This window comes from Atractosteus spatula, chromosome 14 (assembly GCF_055471065.1).
Source record: "Atractosteus spatula isolate fAtrSpa1 chromosome 14, fAtrSpa1.hap1, whole genome shotgun sequence".
Classification (NCBI taxonomy): Eukaryota; Metazoa; Chordata; class Actinopteri; order Semionotiformes; family Lepisosteidae; genus Atractosteus; species Atractosteus spatula.
Window position 1 is genome coordinate 42,409,290 of NC_142719.1, and position 18,638 is coordinate 42,427,927.

Consider the following 18,638-nt stretch of genomic DNA (forward strand, 5'->3'; position numbering starts at 1 on the left):
CTGCTAGACATGTACCCTGTAAGTGTTACAGCACCAGCGATAACAGTCTTTGATTTAACTGGATAAGTTAGCCTGGAACATATATTTTTCAAAAACGTGTTAATAGCTGAAAATACACTCCGGGGTCGGATACAACATTCCGGTCACGGCCCGACACTCGCCCGTTCAAGTTCCCATTTTCTCCACACGACGGCGCTGTGCGCCCCTAAGGCCGTGTTCATGTGACGCGCTTGTCTTGCCGAGCGGGGTCGTCGCTCGTCGGCAGGAAGTCGGGAGCCGGTCCAGGAAACGGCTCTGGCGCGGAGGGCTGGAGGCGTGCTGGGGCAGGGAGAGAGTGTGAGCTGTTAAACCGTACGGAAAATGGCAGATCCGATCGCGGAATACACGTTGCGTATCCAACAGCAGGTCAGCATCGCGACACAGAAACCCGTCAGGCGGAAAGCTTTCGCCGAGGCTGGGATTTTATTAAAATATGATAACTGATGCTAACGTCCATGTGGTTAATTCTTTCCTGATGCAATTACGGGGCAACGTGATGAAGTTGATCAGTTCTTGGAGTCTGGAGGAGTACGGTGAATGTTTGCTGTATTCCTGTCACAGTCCTGTTTTACACTACTTAAAATAGTTGTACAAGGTTGATGAAACGACACTTTCAGTATCGATTCAGAGCACTAGCGGTTTTTGCCACATCGACATCTTTCTTATACCAGTAATAGAATATGACGTGGATAAGGTGCGAGGTTTTTCTTCCCGTTTCAAGATGCTGTCCTAATCATGTCTTGTTAGAGGATGCACCTTATTATAGAAACCTTTTCCATCTTAGTTTTGCAGAGTGCAAGATAAACTACTGCAGCAGTTTCACTTTCGGTATGATATGATCAAAAGGCAGAAATCAAATAAAGTAAATGCGCTAAATTCCTGTTTGTGTTATTTTACAGTGCCCAAAATCAATACCTCTTTGTCTCTTTGTCGAATAGTTTAGCAAAATGTGACTTCTTCCACTGGAATTCCCCATCTTTGGCTAATGAATGGGTCAGGAAGCAAAAGTCATGTCTGATCATCCTCAGAATGTCCTATTCTAGCTGATCGAGTGAGAAGGAAAGTTTCACAGGTCGTGTGATTAATTCTTGCACTGGATGGTAAATAAACTGTAACATGGCTATTATGCTGTGTATGTACTATACCATTAATGCTTGAGCTAGCAAACATAGACTGGAGTTATTATGTGATGTGGAATTACACAATTTGAAACAGTGGGAAGATTGCCCATTTGTAAATTGAGTGTGGCTTTGTCAAATAATAAGGCTTTTGGTACTGCCAGCATAGAGAACGTTTTTAAATGTCAATGTAGCCGTGAGTGACGAGGAATGGGTAAATGTGAACTGCACGCTGAAAAGCAGGAGAAGCTTGTTTTGGCTGTTGAGCCTCCTTCAGGTGTGGGAGTAAGATGGATCAGGAGGACCAAGGGCAGAGCAGGTGAGATAGGGGATCCACAGCAAGGGTGATCAGGAGCAGAGTGTGCTCAGACCTGTTAATGATTGTAGGGGATTGAAGAAGAAATTAGCCTGTCAATCCTGACAGTCAGTTCTACCCTACAGTGCAGTTCTTTCACTGGAGGCAATGTCTTGTTTTTTAAGGGAATCGAAAAACACAGAGTGTGCAGGCATAGAAAATATCACTCTCTTTCCTTATTAGGGTGCTGGTGATTACCGCTTCTCAATGTTTCTCAAAGAAAAAATTATTCCTTTAAAATCCAGCGTTTTGGATGCGGTTTCCTTATTGTTCTGCAGTCTCTCACTGTCACATATTTATGTACAAATGAAACATAATAACTGTAAATTATTATTAACTGTATAATAACTGGTGAAATTGTAGCAGAGCAATTATTTTTCAATGTTTCCACTCTGGTGGTTACGATATGTACTTCTGTGCTCTCTTTTTGAATATTGCATATCTGCGTATTTGATGAGAATAATTTTCTGCAAGCAAAAAAAAATATTAGGCTTCAAAGTAGAGATATTTCCTTGTGTTCCACACCAAATCAATAAAAAATGGAAGTGTGTTTGCCATTGGGAGAAATGGTTATTAGTAAAGATTATTTATTTGCTTTATCCAGGGTGATTTACAACCTGTCACCTATGTATATGAAATACAAGCAACAACCACACAAGTACAACAAGATAAATGAATGAAATGACAATAAGAGCAACATGCAGTAAGATGCAGGAGGATCCCAAGTGCAGGACCTGGCAAAGCAGATAAAAAGAATTGATCCTGCCTTCAGAGCGGGTGGACGCAGGGGAGAGACGAGGACGTGGGCCACGCTGGCAGGGAATGAGAGCTACGCAGCTCTGTGCCGGGCTGAGAGGGAAGATCAGTGGCACAAGAGGTGTAAGAGACAGAAGGACAGGACTGAGAGCTGAGGGTCACAGGCCTCTGCGGTTTTACTAGAATGCAGCTTCATACATGGAGATGGTGTTTCATGAAGATTATTATTCTGTTTTCCTGAATTCAGTGGGAAAATGCTTTTAGTTTTGGTGACACTTGTTGGTGCCAGCAGTTTTCGTGTTTTTGTGTCATGAGACTGCATGTCTTTCTAAACCTGCAGTGATACTGGGCCAGGAGGGCAAGGAGAATATTTCTTTTCAGGGCATTTACACGTGATGACCAGTAAGACCTTCCCATTATGTGTCAGGCATGAGTTTCATTATTAGTATGTGTTTTTCTCAGTGTAGAAAGTGAAAGTGTCGTTGGTGTTTAGTGCCAGTCCTAGGCTTTGCAAAGAGAACAAAGAAACTGTCACTACTTCCAAATAATTACCATTTGTCATCCACATCAGTCCCATCTGATTTTGTCCTGGTAAGTATTGCAATAATGTCAGTCTGAGGTGACACCTCACCTGAGGATCCATCTGCCCTCGACGGGTGTTCTGGTAAATCAAGCAAGATGATCTGTGGAGATCTGGCTGTTGAACTATGGTATAGCAGTTTTTTTTCTTTTTTCAGGAAAAGCATATCAGATCCCTTTCTGCTGAAATTGAACAGCTACAGAATCCAGAGTCACTGGCTGTCTCACCTCATCTAGAAGAGTTAAGAGAAGAAAACGCAAAACTTAAATACCGTCTCAATATCCTTAAGAGGGTGAGTAAAGTCAGGCTGTTTTGGGCAAATATTTTTCTAATGACGTATGACATGAGATTTTAAACGCTTGCTAGTGTATCGCGTTTCACCTGCTGGATCATAAAATCCGAGCTGCCTTTCGTTTATGTCTCTTTTTGCTATAAAGATGGAGCACATGTTCTGACCTGCTGAAATATGGGGTCTGAGCGGGGGGTTTATGGAGAGGCTAAGCCTTTCTGCCCAGGTTCTTTGCTCATGTCATGGCACTTCGCAAGCTCCAAAAAGTATAGCTTATCCACACTTGAATTCCACTGCCATGGCCTCGGTGTTTCTGGAGTTAAACTGTGTGATCATGAGTGCGTGGACCATGTCAGCTCTCTCTGCTGAGACCTGGGGTTTCGGTAGTGCTGTTACTATGTGGCCGGGCTCAGTCTGTACAGTGATGTAAAGATGTTTAGCCATGTAAACCTAGAACAGTGACCCAGGCTTGAGCCCGTGACTGTTGGGCTCAGTCTGTGCTTGGGCGAGCAGCTTGACCGGCTCGTCCTCCAGGGAGGCCCAGCAGGGTCAGCAGGGTCCACACTAGGGCATCTGCACCCACAAGGCCAGATCCCCCCCGCCCTCTGCACGGTGCCGCCCCTTCGAGGGCTCGGGGTTAACCTGCGACCGTTACGGCTCACAGAGCCTCCAGGAGGAGCAGAGGACGGGCGGCAGGAACATGATCAACATCAACCAGCAGCTGCAGGAGCTCTTCGGGGGCGCCATTCGCGCAGCCTACCCCGACCTGGAGAACCCCCCCCTGGCAGTGACGCCCAGCCAGCAGCCCAAGTTCGGGGACTACCAGTGCAACAGCGCAATGGGAATGGCTCAGGTGAGGGTCCTGGGGTTCTGGGAGTCCGGGGTTCTGCAGTTCTGGGGTCCTGGGGGGTCCGAAGGTCTGGGGTTCTGGGGTCCTCGGTCTTGAGCTGGACGGGCCCAGGGATTTCATTAGCTGGCTGACGCTCGGGGGAGTATTTTCACTTGACATGTGATTTCCAGAAGGACGGTGAAATGGAATATTTCTTCTGCAGTTTTACTGGAAACGGATCAGTTAACATTAACGTTTTTTTGCATTTGTCGTGATGCGGTAAACATTTGCTGCAATTACTGCCTTATTTGTAGCCTATAAAGCGAAATACAAGAAGTTCACGACTGCGTTTTACAGGAAAATAACTTGGTAACTGATTGTGGTTTGGATATTAGGATTAATGTGTGGTAATCGCACAGCTGAAGGGTTGTTATGGAGGTTGTGTGTGTTAAAAGCCTTCTTTGTATTTTGGCTCTGAAGTGGTGGAATTTGATTTAATTTTGTCATTTTTTATTTTTGAACATCTCGGTTCTGCACGAACTCTGTCATCCCGAACGCGTTACGCTGTTATAAAGTAGAAAACTTATTTAAAGCTCCCACCGGGCAGCAGTATCTACACTGAAGATTCAGCAGCCAAACGTTAGAATTAATTTCTTCATTTAAGCAATAAGGCACGAGAGGCCATGCTGAATCGTGAATATAGTCACGGTTAAAAGGCGTTGTTAGCGTGTCAGCCAATCGGATTTGAGGACCGGAACTATCCGTTTTATAATTAAAAATAAAGAATAAGAGCTTTTTCAGGTGAAGTTCTTTTGTCATTGGACTCACAGATATGAAGAGCTGTGCTTGGTTTGTGTTGGGTGAGCTGTCTCTTTGGCCTGAGAGAGGAACATGTAATTTTTTCCAAAGCCTAATTAAAATTAGGTTGAGAATTACATTAGAAATGTAGAATGTTTAAGCAACCTGAATGCTTGTGCCTCTGAGATTTGTGAAATGTACAGAAGCTAAAAAAATATTTTCCCCAGCGCCATTTGTTGTGTTAAATTAAACAATACTCTGTGTCATGCCATTAATGGTTACAGTGACATTTAACATTTGTAGTATTGCCACTAATGATTTGACATAAAAAATCCGATTATACAGCAACAAACCAGCTATCATCCCTTTGAAACAGTCACTGCCAGGTGAGTGTTGGTAAATCAGAACTCTGTAGGGTTCCATGAAAGCCTCCCTGGCAAAACCTGTTGTTCTTGATTGTGTTTCAAAAGCAATACACGTGTCACCCATTCCAGTTAATGGTGAAACTAAACCATCAGAAAATATTGGCAATACTTGTAAAATCTGCAACCTAAGTGTTAACTTTGAAATACTATGCCAAATAATTGTTATAGTGTTAACTGTAGCTCTTTTGACATTGACAGATGACAGATGTATCACCATTGAGACTTCTCAAAGTGAACTAAGTGATGAGTTCAATACATTAAGTGGGAAACACAGTTATTGCTGTGTTTGAGAGCCCACTCGAATGTGTTTCTTCTCATCCATATTCCAGATGATGAAAGCAAAGGGTCAGAAGGTCAGCCCGCGGGAGATCGCCGAGCAGATCATGAGGAACATCCCCGAGAATGACATGACGCAGAAGCTGGAAATTGCTGGACCAGGTGAGAGAGGAGGTGTTTGGAGTTTCAAGCTTCGAGACGTGGAGGTCCTGAAACGCAGTCTGTGTAGATCGTCTGAGGAGTCTCACCTGTTAAAATGATTTTGTTCCATCGCAGGTTTCATCAACGTTCACCTCAAGAAGAACTTTGTGTCCAAGCTGCTCTCAGACCTGCTGGTTAATGGTGTGCAGCCACCTTCTATAGAGGCCAGGAAAAAGGTAACAATTCATGTTTAACGAGCGCTGTGCGCTGATTTATTTTAAACCTGCATTGGACACTCCAGTTCAGCTCCTTCGGCACTGGGTCTCGTTCGTAGGTGGTGGTGGACTTCTCCTCTCCTAACATTGCCAAAGAGATGCACGTGGGCCACCTTCGCTCCACCATCATTGGGGACAGCATGTGTCGGCTCTTCGAGTTCCTGGGGCACGATGTCCTGAGGTCAGTAGCTTCCTGCAGCTCGCTCTTGGTCCTGCGCAGCTTCCTGGTGGCCGTTGAGGTAATGGCAGTGGAAGAACTGCACATGCCTTAGGAATTAAAGCCTAGATGGACTTTTTCATGGCCTTTGAAGATTTTGGATACTTGAATCTGGTTCCCTCAAGGCCTTCTCTTTTGTTATTTCAGCCTGCAGTGTAGGACATTCCTTTAAAGCAAGCAGTGTACCTGATTCCAGAGCAGCAGTACCTTTTCTAAAACATGGTGGCCTGTATTCTGTATACTGTTCTCTAGATGAGGTTTTTCTAGTGAGGTGTACAATTTTAACAGAACACCCGCTGGTTTATGCTCATTTAGATCTTCTGTGTGCTTATTTACGGCTTCCCTGCCTTGCCTGACTCGTCCTGTGCGTGAGTTCCTAACCCTGTGGCTAAGCCGTGAATGTGCGCGTGTTGTTTGTGTTTCAGGCTGAACCATGTGGGTGACTGGGGTACCCAGTTTGGGATGCTGATTGCTCACCTTCAGGACCAATTCCCCGACTACCTCACCGCGTCTCCACCCATAGGAGACCTCCAGGCCTTTTACAAAGTGTGTGACGCTGCGTCTCGGCAATGAAAAAGTGCTTTCAGCCTGCTTTGAAACGGCTAAATGCCTTAGGTGGATTGATGGAACTCCAGTGATCTGTCTTATTTTTTTACGCTTTATACTGATGTGCTAAGCACAATGCTCCCTTCACCAGGGCTCCTCAGAGAGACTCCTGGGATCAAACCAGCTCGGTCTCTCGCTCTTTCCTGAACAGCAGTGTCCCAGCAAGGGCCTGTAGTCCTTGGTGTTGTCCCCATGTATGCATCCAGGCTCTCTTGGCAGTGTGTGCAGCTGCTCTCTTAATTACTTAATTTGGCCCATTATTGAGCCAATGATTTTAGCAATAAGGAGTATCAATTTATCAGTTATTTCATGCTCTGCAAGCCCTACATTTTAGGATTACAATTCTGATTAATACATAACCTAAAGCTGCAACGTTTAGCAGCTGAGAATACTCAGAGACATCTAATTAACCGAATTACTGGTTCCTGGTCCTGGTTCAACGAAGTGAGGGCCAGCTGACACTGAGAAGCCCTGGTCTCGACTGTGTTCAGTGGGGATGTCTTTCACTGCAGTCTTAGCTTGACGCTTTATTGGTAATTGAACCCGTAATTCCAACATTTCCAGTGGATTGCTTGCAAGACGGTTCATGATGAGTGTTTGTGTGGAGGCGTCTCTGCTGGAAATGATGAATATAACCCAAGCGTAAGATGATTTTGGGATACGCAAAACTCCGTTAACGGATTTACTAAGATGGCTACCACCGCTCTACAATAGAGTGACTAAAAAACGTTGGGATGTCGCTGCAAGACTACAGTTTATAGTTTTATCTCTTGTGGTTCTCTAGGAGCCAGGAATGCATCCAGACAGTCTTGGCAACTGCAGATCTAAAATGCAGAACTATGTCTAATCAGAGCATTACTGTCAACCAGAGTCTGTGCAGCTGAGGAAGAGGTTGAAATCATAAAAAAAAGCTGGTATCATAATGCTACTGAGAATCCGGAGTGTTTGAATTCTTTGACTTTTATTTAAAATGAGTAAAGTGACCATTGAAAAATTAAAATGAAATGACTGCTATCAGAAGTGTTCAATGCATTCTGTTCTCTGAAGCAGAAAATATTGTTTAATTTAACTTTTATTTAGGGAAATCTACTGTAGGTGAAAAATTTGAGCTACAAGGTTAACACCTGTTGGAAATGTGTAATATTGTGAGGATTACTTTAAAACTGTGAGGCAAAATGAGAAGTTCTTACATATATATGTTTTTTTAGGAATCCAAAAAACGTTTTGACAGTGAGGAGGACTTTAAGAAGAGGGCCTACCAGTGTGTAGTTAAGCTACAGAGCAAGGAGCCAGACTTCATTAAAGCCTGGAATTTGATCTGCAATGTCTCCAGACAAGGTGTGTTACTGGCCAGCTGTCCCTGCACAGTGACCTAATTTCTTTCAAACATAACTGTGCTGTAGCAGTTTGACAATTTGAAAAAATACAATTTAGTTCTCATGCACAAAAAATTACACTTTTAAGCCAGGGGTCTCTATGCCTGGTCCTAGGGAGCCCATATACAGGAGAGTGTCAGTTGCCATTTAGTTTCTAAAAACATGGGAAAATTTTGTTTTGGCCAATAAGGCAGATTAAGGAACCAAAGTCAGACAGCTCTCATGGTCCAAGAGATTAATTGAGATTATTTGCTTCACTCACAGATTCTGCCAGTCGTTATAAAGGGGAGACCTGTACGATGAACTGGATCGGGGCTCTCTGGGGCAAGGGCAGGGCATTGTGTCCTAACGAGGGCTAAAAGCCCGACCACAACGAGACTCTTCAGATTGAGTCTTCCGGCCCACACTAAACGAGTCTTCCTCCTTTCCCAGCTTCTGGAACAAGGAGAAGTATCATTAAGACAGCTTGCATACGCACTGCTTTTTGATTAGGTAAAATGCTTCCAATCATCATGTGCCTACACTGCATATACATTCTTGCAGTCATATACACACACGTATATAATATGATCTATGAGTGTGGTCACTGTATTGGATTGTGGTTTCTCTGTACAGTTTTTTGAAGTCTGAAAACGGATCTGGCTAATCCTTCTTCTGTATTAAAGAGTTTCAGAAGGTGTATGACTGTTTGGGTATCAAGCTGATCGAAAGGGGGGAATCCTACTACCAGGATATGATGACAGATGTGGTGAAGGAGTTTGAAGAAAAAGGTAAAATGCGTGCAAGATTGTTTTTAGGGTGAGACATTCTTATGGGTTGGTAAGACTGAAGGTAGAAATATCTCAGCATAGACTCCTTTTCTCCATTATTGGGATGATTCTTCCTGAAAGAAGTATTAGCTAAAGTTAAATACAGTGCCCTTGTCTTGCATCGTTAAAGCTTCAGATGCTTCGAACTTGTGTAAAAACAAAAATATAAGAACCTCTTATCTCATCTGGATAACATCAGCAATAGACAGGCACAGTGCCCTGTTTTTCACTTTCTCATCGTTACCGTCATGTTCTGTAAGGTGTGGTGTTCGGTGTCCCTAGAGATATGAAAGTAAAGATGTGACCATCTTTCCCTTTGGTGTGTTTTTGAATTTGCCATGTTTGACTCTTTGATTAATCATTGTTGACACTGGCAGGTAATTCAGTCAGTTGTTTTAGGAAGACGTGAACTCACACAGGGAAGATCAGCTTCTGTTTTCCGGACTCACTGTTTGTTGCAGGTGGTGGTGTGTGGGAAGAGTGTATTTTCTCCCTTGTTCTATTCAGTTTATTTCTTGCGTTGTTGTTCTTTTCCTACTGCCACCAGGGGGCAGTATTATCAAAGAAATCTCATCCCGGTTCCTTCTCGCAGGTTTCGTTCAGCTGGATGACGGCCGAAAGATTGTGTTTGCTCCCGGTCAGTCTATCCCCCTGACTGTTGTCAAATCTGACGGAGGCTACACCTATGACACTTCAGACCTGGCAGCCCTTAAGCAGAGGCTGTCTGAAGAAAAGGCTGATATCATCATTTATGTGACAGACAGCGGACAGGTGAGAATTTAATATCAATCAATCAATCAAGGTGTATTGATCAATGCACGAACAGTACAGCATACACCGGTGTTGTCGGCAATGAAAGGCTTTGTCCTCAAGCTTGTTAAGAGGGACAGAAGAGTAGAAGGACAGGAATTTCTAGGGATTAGATTAACATTATGATACAATAAATTACACAATTGCAATTTACAATAAAGTTTACAGGGATAGGAGGTATTTAGCGCTCTTCTTGTGTGTCCTGAGAGTGCAAGTGACAGGAGGGCGCCGGTGCATCTGTCAGTTCAAGGAGGTCGCCTATTCGCCAGCGGCCGTTTGGGTAACTGCAGGCGTCTGCTGTGGTTGGCTGTTGAGCAGTCTTACTGCCTGGGGGATGAAGCTGTTATGAAACCTGGTGGTCTTGGTCTGTATACTTTGATCTCGTATATCAGTTTATTTGATGTTTGGTTACCTCTGCCTCTAACGGGGGTTTGCATTATAGTGTTATTATTTTTTGTAGAATTCTATTTAATGGAATATTCTGGGAAAACTGGCCCGGGTGTGAGTGTGTGCGTCTGTGTGCCTGCCCTGCGCTGGACTGGCGTCCTGTCCAGGGTGTACCCTGCCTCGCACCCAGTGCTTGCTGGGATAGGCTCCAGCTGCCCTGCCAGCCAAATTGGAAGAAGCAGGGAGAAAACGGATGGATGGATAAATGATTGACATGCCCATAGAATGTAGAATTGTTGCTATCTGGTGTGTATTACTGACAGCCAGGAGAGCATGGGCACGTGTCTCTTGGGTGTCGGGTATAACAAATTTGTTCTGTAAGGCGTAAGTCCGCGTGGAGCTGAGGAGCTCATGCAGAACCGCAGCAGTCCTCTCAGCTCTGGCTGCTGGTGGTAGCAGGTCTACCTGACTCTTATCGGAATCTGAAGTTCTTCTATTTTTAGAAGCCTGTGTATTGGATTTTTAATTACATCCGAAACGGAGTCAGGTGTGAAAATAATTTGCTGTAATTAAGCGTGTGATAACGGCTTCTGAGCCAATACTGTTTCTTAGAAAAAAAAACACGAGAAAAGGTTATGAATCGCATTAGTTTAATGAGGCTGAAATTAGTGTGCCGAGGGACAGTTCACTGAAAGAGGGCAGTGGTGTTCATGTGCAGTGCTGAACTGGGGTACAGAACAGGGAGAAAGGGGGTATGGGGGGGGAGCGGGGGCTACAGAGTGGGACAAGTAGGGGTTCAGAGTAGGGGTCAGGGTGGGGCAAGACAGGGTTTTCCAAATAGCTCAATTAAGCAATTAAGAGCAGAGGTGGAATAAAATCACGAGGACCCTGTGGAACTTGTGGAAGCTGTGTCAGTACCCCCCTCTCGACCTGCTCTGTACCCCAGTTCTGCCCTCCTCTGGGCCTGTTCGCCACGTGGACACGGCCGACCCTTGTCACCCGGTGATACAGAGTGAAAAATCTGTGTGTTCCAGAGTGCAGCAGCAGACATCAAGGTGCTCTTTCCTTCATGACTGTTGATCACAGCCTGGTGGAAGGATGGATCCAGCGACCAGCTCCGCTGATCGCTCGGCAGGACCGTGGCCGGATGTCGCCGGTCGTTAGAGCACCTTGTAATCTGTCTCATCCCCTGTTCTCCAGGCGACGCACTTCCAGGTGGTCTTCGCAGCCGCTCAGATGATCGGCTGGTACGACCCCAGAGTCACCCGAGTGGAGCACGCGGGGTTCGGAGTGGTCCTGGGAGAAGACAAGTGAGACACGCTCCTGAGCCGGTTTCTCATGGTTTTCAATCCACCTCGGCTCTTAATTGCTTAATTGAGCTATCTGGAACACAAGTCAAGACACCTGCGTTTTTTTTAGGTCTTGTTCAAGTGCGAATTGAAAAGCACCTCTAAGCCCCTCAGGAACTGGAGTTTCCTGTTGGTGCTTCACATGGTGCAGAGCCACACTGTGGTCTGGGGTTCATTCTGCCCCAGCTCCTGGCCACCGTTCAGCTTTCGGTTCTTTACACGGTTGTGGTTCAGCCTCTCCAAGAGCAAGACGGACTATCGCTGCTCCAGAGCGAGGGGCCTGCAGCCCTGGTCCCGGAGCGCCCTAGTCCTGCCAGTTTCACTTTCACAGGCAGCATTGAAAGGCAAATAAGCAGTGATCCGCTTCAGTCATTCTGAGTTAAACTAGAACAAAAAACCGGCAGACTGTTCGGGCTAGATGTGCAGGACCAGGATTGGAAACCCCTGCTTTAGAGTAAAGACACACGGGGGTGTTTGTTGAAATCATAGCAGCTCTTCTGAAGTCTAAGGCCCAAATGTATAACTTTTATATATCTGCTTATTGCACACTGCAAACCTAACGCATAATGATTGCATTTTGATTGCAAGACACATCTTCCCTCTATTCATTGCTATACCCCCTGTTGTCTACTAGGTTTGTATCCCAGAATTGAGGAACTGGTCAGTGTTTTCATCCGAGCCTGGCCAAAGACCATTTTAGAGGTCTTTTTCAAACCCGAAGCAGAAGAGTTAAACCATTTGGCGTGCAGGTGGAAATGGATATTCTAACCTGTCTGCAATAACCCTTCCGTTTCTCCCATTATACCAGGAAGAAGTTTAAGACGCGGTCAGGGGACACAGTCAGGCTGATGGATCTTCTGGAAGAAGGGCTGAAGAGATCCATGGATAAGCTGAAGGAAAAGGAGAGGGACAAGGTAAGCACAGCAAGATGAGTGAGGCAGACAGGGCGGAAGAATGAAACCTCCCCTGTCAGGTGAATGTGAGGAGAACAGGTTAAATGTCTTCTGCGCTATGGCGGTTGAGGGAGCTCTGTTGAAGGCATATCCTAGATACTCAAGGAGGGCACTGCGGTTGTAAAGGACCACATTTTCTCACCAGCGTTGAAGGTCTGCTTTAATGTTGCATCCGCATTTAAAAACTCATGTTTTAAGTTTAAAAACTTCAGTTTCTGTATACAGTATAACAGACGTTGGCTGGTCAGAAAGTTAGGAACCACCCACTGAGCAGCACATTGGGCCTGTTTGGGCAGCAGGAGCATGATCCATACAGTATATGATTGGTATACTAATCCCGTCCTCTTCCTGGAGGTGGTATTGAGGGTAAATCTTATCCTGCAGGGGAATTGATCTGCCTATCCTGCAGACTCTTTGGGATGGAGATGTGGGAATAGTTCTAGCCGGGGAAGGCAATGGAAATCTGTCCCGTGTTCCTGAAGCAGCACACGCATTGCCTGACGCAGAGAGTCATTCCATTTAGCTGGGCGTTTCTGACGTCTCTGCTAGTCTGGGATTTAAAAAAAATATTTTAAGTGTTTTAGAAGGGAAGCATTCGGCAACAGCGAATGCGAGTGTGTAATTGGCTGGAATGTGACGTGAAGGTGAAGCACACCCAGGGACTGTGTCTGAAGAGCGAAGCAGTGAAGTGCCGCGCTGCTTTTGTTTCTCGAACCCCCGGTGAGTTTGTGAAAGCGCCGGCAGGCAGTTCATGCTTGGCAACAATAGCAAGGGGGACTCGTGTGTTATTTTTATACTTCATCAGTGATTTGCGCCTTCCAAGCAAGCAAAAGTCCTTTGAAGAAACGTTGGTAATATATTTAGCCAAGCCTGTAATTGTCAAGGATATTGAAAGTTACATGTGCTGCTTTAAATTATGCAGAAAAGTTAGCAGGCGTATAATCGCCACTTTCCCAGGGGTGTAATCACTTTACCCAGCACGAGGGGAGGAAGCCAGTTTTGATCTAGGATTTCTGTTTTGTTATGGCATCCTTAGACACTTTATTTAAACCTTTTCAGAGGCTGGTTCTGTAAGGGCTGGCCAGATTCCCAAGCTGCCACCTGTTCTCAAATTCTCATTTAAAAAAAAACAAACTTTCTAGCATTTTTTTTCTATTTAATAGGAGCTAGTGCCCTGATACCTCCCTCAGCTCACTAGGAAATCTGGAAATAGGATTTCTTGGTCAAGTGTGCAAGACCGGTGTAACTGGAGATGAACTTTGATTTATCAGAGTATACCAGAGACCAAAAACAGGTTTTTGAGCTCTTCATGGACCTTCACGTCACACTTTTGCACAACACTTAAAAAGCAACTCGGAAACACAGCTCTATCTTATCACTGCCACTGGATCTCAAAACTGAGACATCTTATTTTCTTATTAGGTCTTATTTTCAAGTTTGATTTTGGAGGTGTACCTGAACTGTCTGAACATGCAGTCATTCATGTCCAGAGGTCACCTTGGCCTTTTCCTGCGTCTGCGTGTCGGGAGTGCGGTGGGATGCCCTGATCGTTCTGCAGCGCTGGGAGGTGCGGTTCTGTGCGTCACGCGAGGCACCCAGATCTCCTGGTCTTTGTCTTCCACCCAGGTGCTGACCCCGGAGGAGCTGGTAGCAGCCCAGGAGGCCGTTGCTTTTGGTTGCATTAAGTACGCAGACCTGTCGCACAACCGCATCAACGACTACGTCTTCTCCTTCGACAAGATGCTGGACGACAGAGGGAACACGGCCGCCTACCTGCTGTACGCCTTCACCAGGATCAGGTGAGCATTGGCCCGGGGGGGGGAGACCAGGCTGCTCACGGGCTTCTCCGTCTGGCCCTGCGCCCCCAGATCAGTGGCCGAGTGAAGGGTGGGGCTGCTCTGGCCCTCCCCAGATCTCGTTCCCAGTAGATCCAGTGTGTGAAGACTGTGGTGGGGGGGGATGGGGGGCGGCTGTTCGTCACGCAGTGCGGTGCGGACAGGCTGCTGCGAGTAAGATCCGCGGCTCCTTTCGAGTGACTGCGACAAGCTCGGTGCGGAGCCGGCTCATCGGGCGACATCCCCTTCATCGAGAAGGCTGCTGCTGTCCTCCTTCCTCCCAAGGGTATCATTCCTGCTGCCATGCTGGCCGGTGGCCATATCAGGCTCTCAGAAGCAGAAGCAGACTGGGGCTCCAGGCTGTGTGGGTGGCTGCACGTTCGAGTCCTGGGGACATTTTACTTCTTCTCTCCTTCACTGTTTCGTCCCAGATGTCCACGCTGATCAGTACCAGTAACCAGGATTTGACTGTAGGGATTGTATCATTTGGCTGTTTCGTATTCAGCCATTTCCAGAAGCTGCGAGTGATAAATAATACATGTCTCACGATTTATAGCTTCTTTAATGATGAAATGCAGTCCAAGACCTCGGGTTGTCTACAGTATGGCTCAGGGACGACAACGGTAACCCGCCCACTCTCACCGGTGGACACAAAAATAATGTTAACCATTCATTTTCTCATGCAAAAATACATTAAAGTACCCGTTAATTCTGGTGGTGGGGTGGTGCTGCACCCAGGCTGCTTGAAAGCCACAGACCTCTCCCTCTTTGCTCTTTAGCTCAACCTTCACTCCCTGAAAAGCAGGATCCCATGCCCTGGAATTCGGTATCCAGGGGCAGTGGCGCCACCTGCTGGTTCACCAGCACCCCATCTGGCGGCAGTCTGATTTTCCTCCCGCCCGGGTGCTGACCAGGCCCAGTCTTGAATTTGACGGGATCGGACTTGTGTTTTGCTTGTGGCTGTGTGTCGCGTAACTCCGGCGTGCCTCTTTTTGTTGCCTCTGAAGATCCATCGCGCGCCTGGCCAACATCGACGAGGCCGCGCTGCGCAGGGCCGCGGAGACCGCGGAGGTGGTCCTGGACCACGAGAAGGAGTGGAAGCTGGGCAAGTGCATCCTGCGGTTCCCCGAGATCCTGCAGAAGATCCTGGAGGACCTGCTGCTGCACACGCTGTGCGACTACCTGTATGAGCTGGCCACCACCTTCACCGAGTTCTACGACAACTGCTACTGCGTGGAGAAGGACAGGAAGACAGGTGCGTTCCACACAGCCCTGCCTGCCGCCCCCTCCTGCACAGGCCCGGCCCGGCCCAGCTCGGGTCGCAGTCTGGTTGGATGGAGGCTGCAGGCGCATCCGCTGCCCGGGTTCTGTGAGTGTTCGGCTCCAGACGCACGAGCTCAGATAGAGAATCGCCGCTCGCGATGATGCAGCGAGCCCCCCTGGGCTTGCCCTCGCCGTGTGCATGTGCGTGTGTGCTGATCACCGAGGGGGGCGGAGAGCGAGAGAGGGAGAGTGTCGCAGCAGCTCGCAGTCGGTGATCTAGAGAGGAGACTTCTCTCATTCATAGAGCGGGAGAGACATGAAATATCAACGAATGGGGAAAAAAACATGATTAGATTAAATACCAACTATAGCATGCACTTAAAAAAATATGCAGTTCAGTAAATTAGAATTATCTTTTAACAAATGTATAGGAGCTGTACATTACCCTACACTATACCGTTCAGTATGAAATGTATAATAAAATACAGTAATCCCTTGTCAGCCCTGAGGGTTAACCTCCCGGAGAACCTTTGCACTTGATAAAAAGTTTGGGTTCGGGGAATTCAAGTCACAATTCAACCTGTTAAAATCTGTTTTTTCACCTATAATAACGTAAAATGGGAACATCAGAGTAAAGAAAAACAATATATTTTGGAAGTAACATTGCACAGGTACTTTTATTTAGGCAATGACTCTCACTCACAGTTCTTTGCAAAGTCAAATATTCATAACCAGCAAAGCTCGATGCAATATTGTGCACCGATATGCACAGAGCACTTGAAGAATGCGAGAGAAGTTGTGGACATGTAATGAGCCAGCCCACAGCACAGTTCACAGATTCTTCTTGAACTCCTGGATACTGAAAATGTGAGGTTGTGTAAGGCACGGTGGTTTACGCAATGTGGCGTGGACACTCAGAACCACGTGAGGCGAATTTGTGTGTAGCGCGGGATTACGGTGTACGATGAATCCTAACAGTAGGACAGTCACGCGGGTGCCTCCCGGACGTGACTGCAGTAGGGCTCGTTTGAGGGCCCTGGCTGTGCAGTCCAGGCTTTCGGGAAGGGGCTGTGGCGGCGGCGGCGGCGCCTTTGGCAGGGTGAGCCCTGAGCTGCCTCCTGTTCTCCCCCAGGTGAGGTGGTGAAGGTGAACATGTGGCGGATGCTGCTGTGCGAGGCGACGGCCGCCGTCATGGCCAAGGGGTTCGACATCCTGGGCCTGAAGCCGGTCCAGAGGATGTAGCGACGCCGACGAGCCAGCGCACCAGATCGAGGCCTCGGCCATCACTGTCACTTTCTATTTTATTGTGTCTTAAATAAAGGAACGGCTTGGCACTGTACTGGCTCTGTGTGTAAATGTCACATTCCTAACGAGAGATGGAGGAGCTGCAGGAAAACCTGCCAAAACTGCAATAACGCTGACTCGGCCGGCAGCTGTCCAGTGCCGTGCGCATCAGGGTTGATTAGAAGCTGACGTGTGTGGCTGACCCCTCGTTCACACAGCACGCCTGCCGTTGTGCAGAGAGAGACCCGGGGTTAACTGGGTGTCTGGCTCAGCTCCCGCGGACGGGCGGGAGCCGCTGTGCAGAGCTTGGCTTCGTTTCTGGGCCCAAACCTGACACAGACCTGCTGGCAGCTCAAAGGAGATGTCAAACCCGTGATGCACAAGCTGAAACTGATCAGCTTGGATGTGCCCAATCTGCACTGGCGTGAAGAGCTGGTAACAGGTATATCGATGTGTAAACAGTTTCACTGACGCGTCTGAGTGCACGAATGGAGCATCTGCGTGTGGCAAAGACCCGGCGAGAGTGGCCCTGAAGTGCTGTCCCTGCTGTACCTTCATGCCGGCGCGGATCGCTTTTGGGGAGACCGGGATGAAGGTGACGTGAGGGTACAGCCCAAGCAGGTCCGTGTTCTGAGCTGCACAGAGCTTCCTTTTTCAAGTTTGTGCACGCCGAGAGACACTGCGAGGGAATCTAATCTCCATGGAAATGCAGGGACAGAAACAGCCTTTGGTTGCGGCACTAGAGGCATCGTCTCGCCAGCCCGGGGAGCTGGTGCTGCCCGCTTGTCTAACCCTGAGTGAGCCTCAGCAATGAGATGTCCGGGGAAGGTAAGCCTTTGCTTTTTAAGTGAAAAAATATTCACATATTAGTAGTCCCACCCCGCATTTTGTAAGTGAGTGATTTGATTATGTTTGCGCAGGATTGGTTGACAGTAGTTTAAATTTGGATTAGTATCCCTGTTGTGCATTTTCCAACAGATTGGGATTCCAACAGGACATTGTCCTAGAATATGGCATTTAGGGTTTTTCTTTGGTATGTCCTTAATGCACTCTGATCTTATGAAATCTGCTCCCCACTCTTACCTGCCTTCTGAAATTACTTTGGGAAATATTCCTGCATTTAAAGTTCTGCTGAGAAAAGTTAGTGATCCGAACCTGCTGTGTTTTGGAGAAACAAGAAAGCAACAGACTTCCTCTAGTGTAAGACTCCTGAGAAGATGGAGTGTTTTGCCACAAGCAAATGAGACACAAATGCAACAAATCTTGAGCTTTTCTCCAGGGACATCATTTTCTTGCGTATTAATATGAAAGGTGAAATTCTCAGTAGTCTAAAGCTGTTAAAATAGTTTGCGATTCCCGGATGTATCCTAATTTGACTCTTACTACGTCTAATTTGACATCGAGTTTGCCTTGGAGATATGTCTAAAAAAGGCACAGTTTTTGCATGTCTAATGAGGCTTTTGTAGAGATAAACACTTCTTAATAAAAAAAACTTGAGCCTGTCATGTAAGGAAGAAACTGAACGATAGATATGTGATAGAGGATTTGTATTGTTAGTGTTATTAGCCTTTCAGTGTATGTAGAGGGTAAGGAGGAAGGAATTTCAGTGGACAAAGAGCACAGATACACTGGGCTTGTACACTTGCAGTCAAAACACATCTCCCAACTTGCAGATCTCTCCACTAGTCAGTGTTGAAATCTGTACTCGCGTAGTCCTTGCATGCACTATAAAAGTGAATAAGATTGCAATGATAAACAGAACTCTTCCTTGCTCATTTGCAAACTCTGAAGATTTTGGTTTTGTCCAAGATGTCTCCACTTTTCCATAATTCCTTTAATCTACATGCTGGACCGAGAGTGTTCTGCAA

The 18,638-nt window shown here is 46.6% G+C and overlaps 1 protein-coding gene across 2 annotated transcripts; it reads left to right on the plus strand.

The window, feature by feature from the left end:
• The first annotated feature begins 263 nt into the window (after positions 1-263).
• rars1 (arginyl-tRNA synthetase 1) lies at positions 264-16,825 on the plus strand. Of its 2 annotated transcripts, none has more exons than XM_088931701.1 (15): positions 264-405; positions 3,006-3,140; positions 3,802-3,990; positions 5,519-5,627; positions 5,742-5,842; positions 5,941-6,062; positions 6,524-6,644; positions 7,913-8,042; positions 8,746-8,850; positions 9,482-9,660; positions 11,287-11,396; positions 12,244-12,349; positions 14,015-14,187; positions 15,231-15,478; positions 16,619-16,825. In XM_088931701.1, exons 1-15 carry the CDS (start codon positions 361-363, stop codon positions 16,726-16,728), a joined length of 1,983 nt encoding a protein of 660 aa, XP_088787827.1. In that variant the 5' UTR covers positions 264-360; the 3' UTR covers positions 16,729-16,825. The 2 variants fall into 2 exon arrangements, with proteins under 2 accessions (XP_088787827.1, XP_088787828.1); XM_088931702.1 differs by lacking the exon at positions 264-405 and adding an exon at positions 2,729-2,859.
• The last annotated feature ends 1,813 nt before the right edge of the window (positions 16,826-18,638 follow it).

What these genes read in the sequence shown, in the direction of transcription:
- rars1 (XM_088931701.1), top strand. Translation starts at nt 361, where the DNA reads ATGGCAGATCCGATCGCGGAATACACGTTGCGTATCCAACAGCAG. An exon ending in CGTTGCGTATCCAACAGCAG is followed by an intron (nt 406 to 3,005) that starts GTCAGCATCGCG and finishes TTCTTTTTTCAG; the next exon opens with GAAAAGCATATCAGATCCCT. An exon ending in GGAGAAGGACAGGAAGACAG is followed by an intron (nt 15,479 to 16,618) that starts GTGCGTTCCACA and finishes GTTCTCCCCCAG; the next exon opens with GTGAGGTGGTGAAGGTGAAC.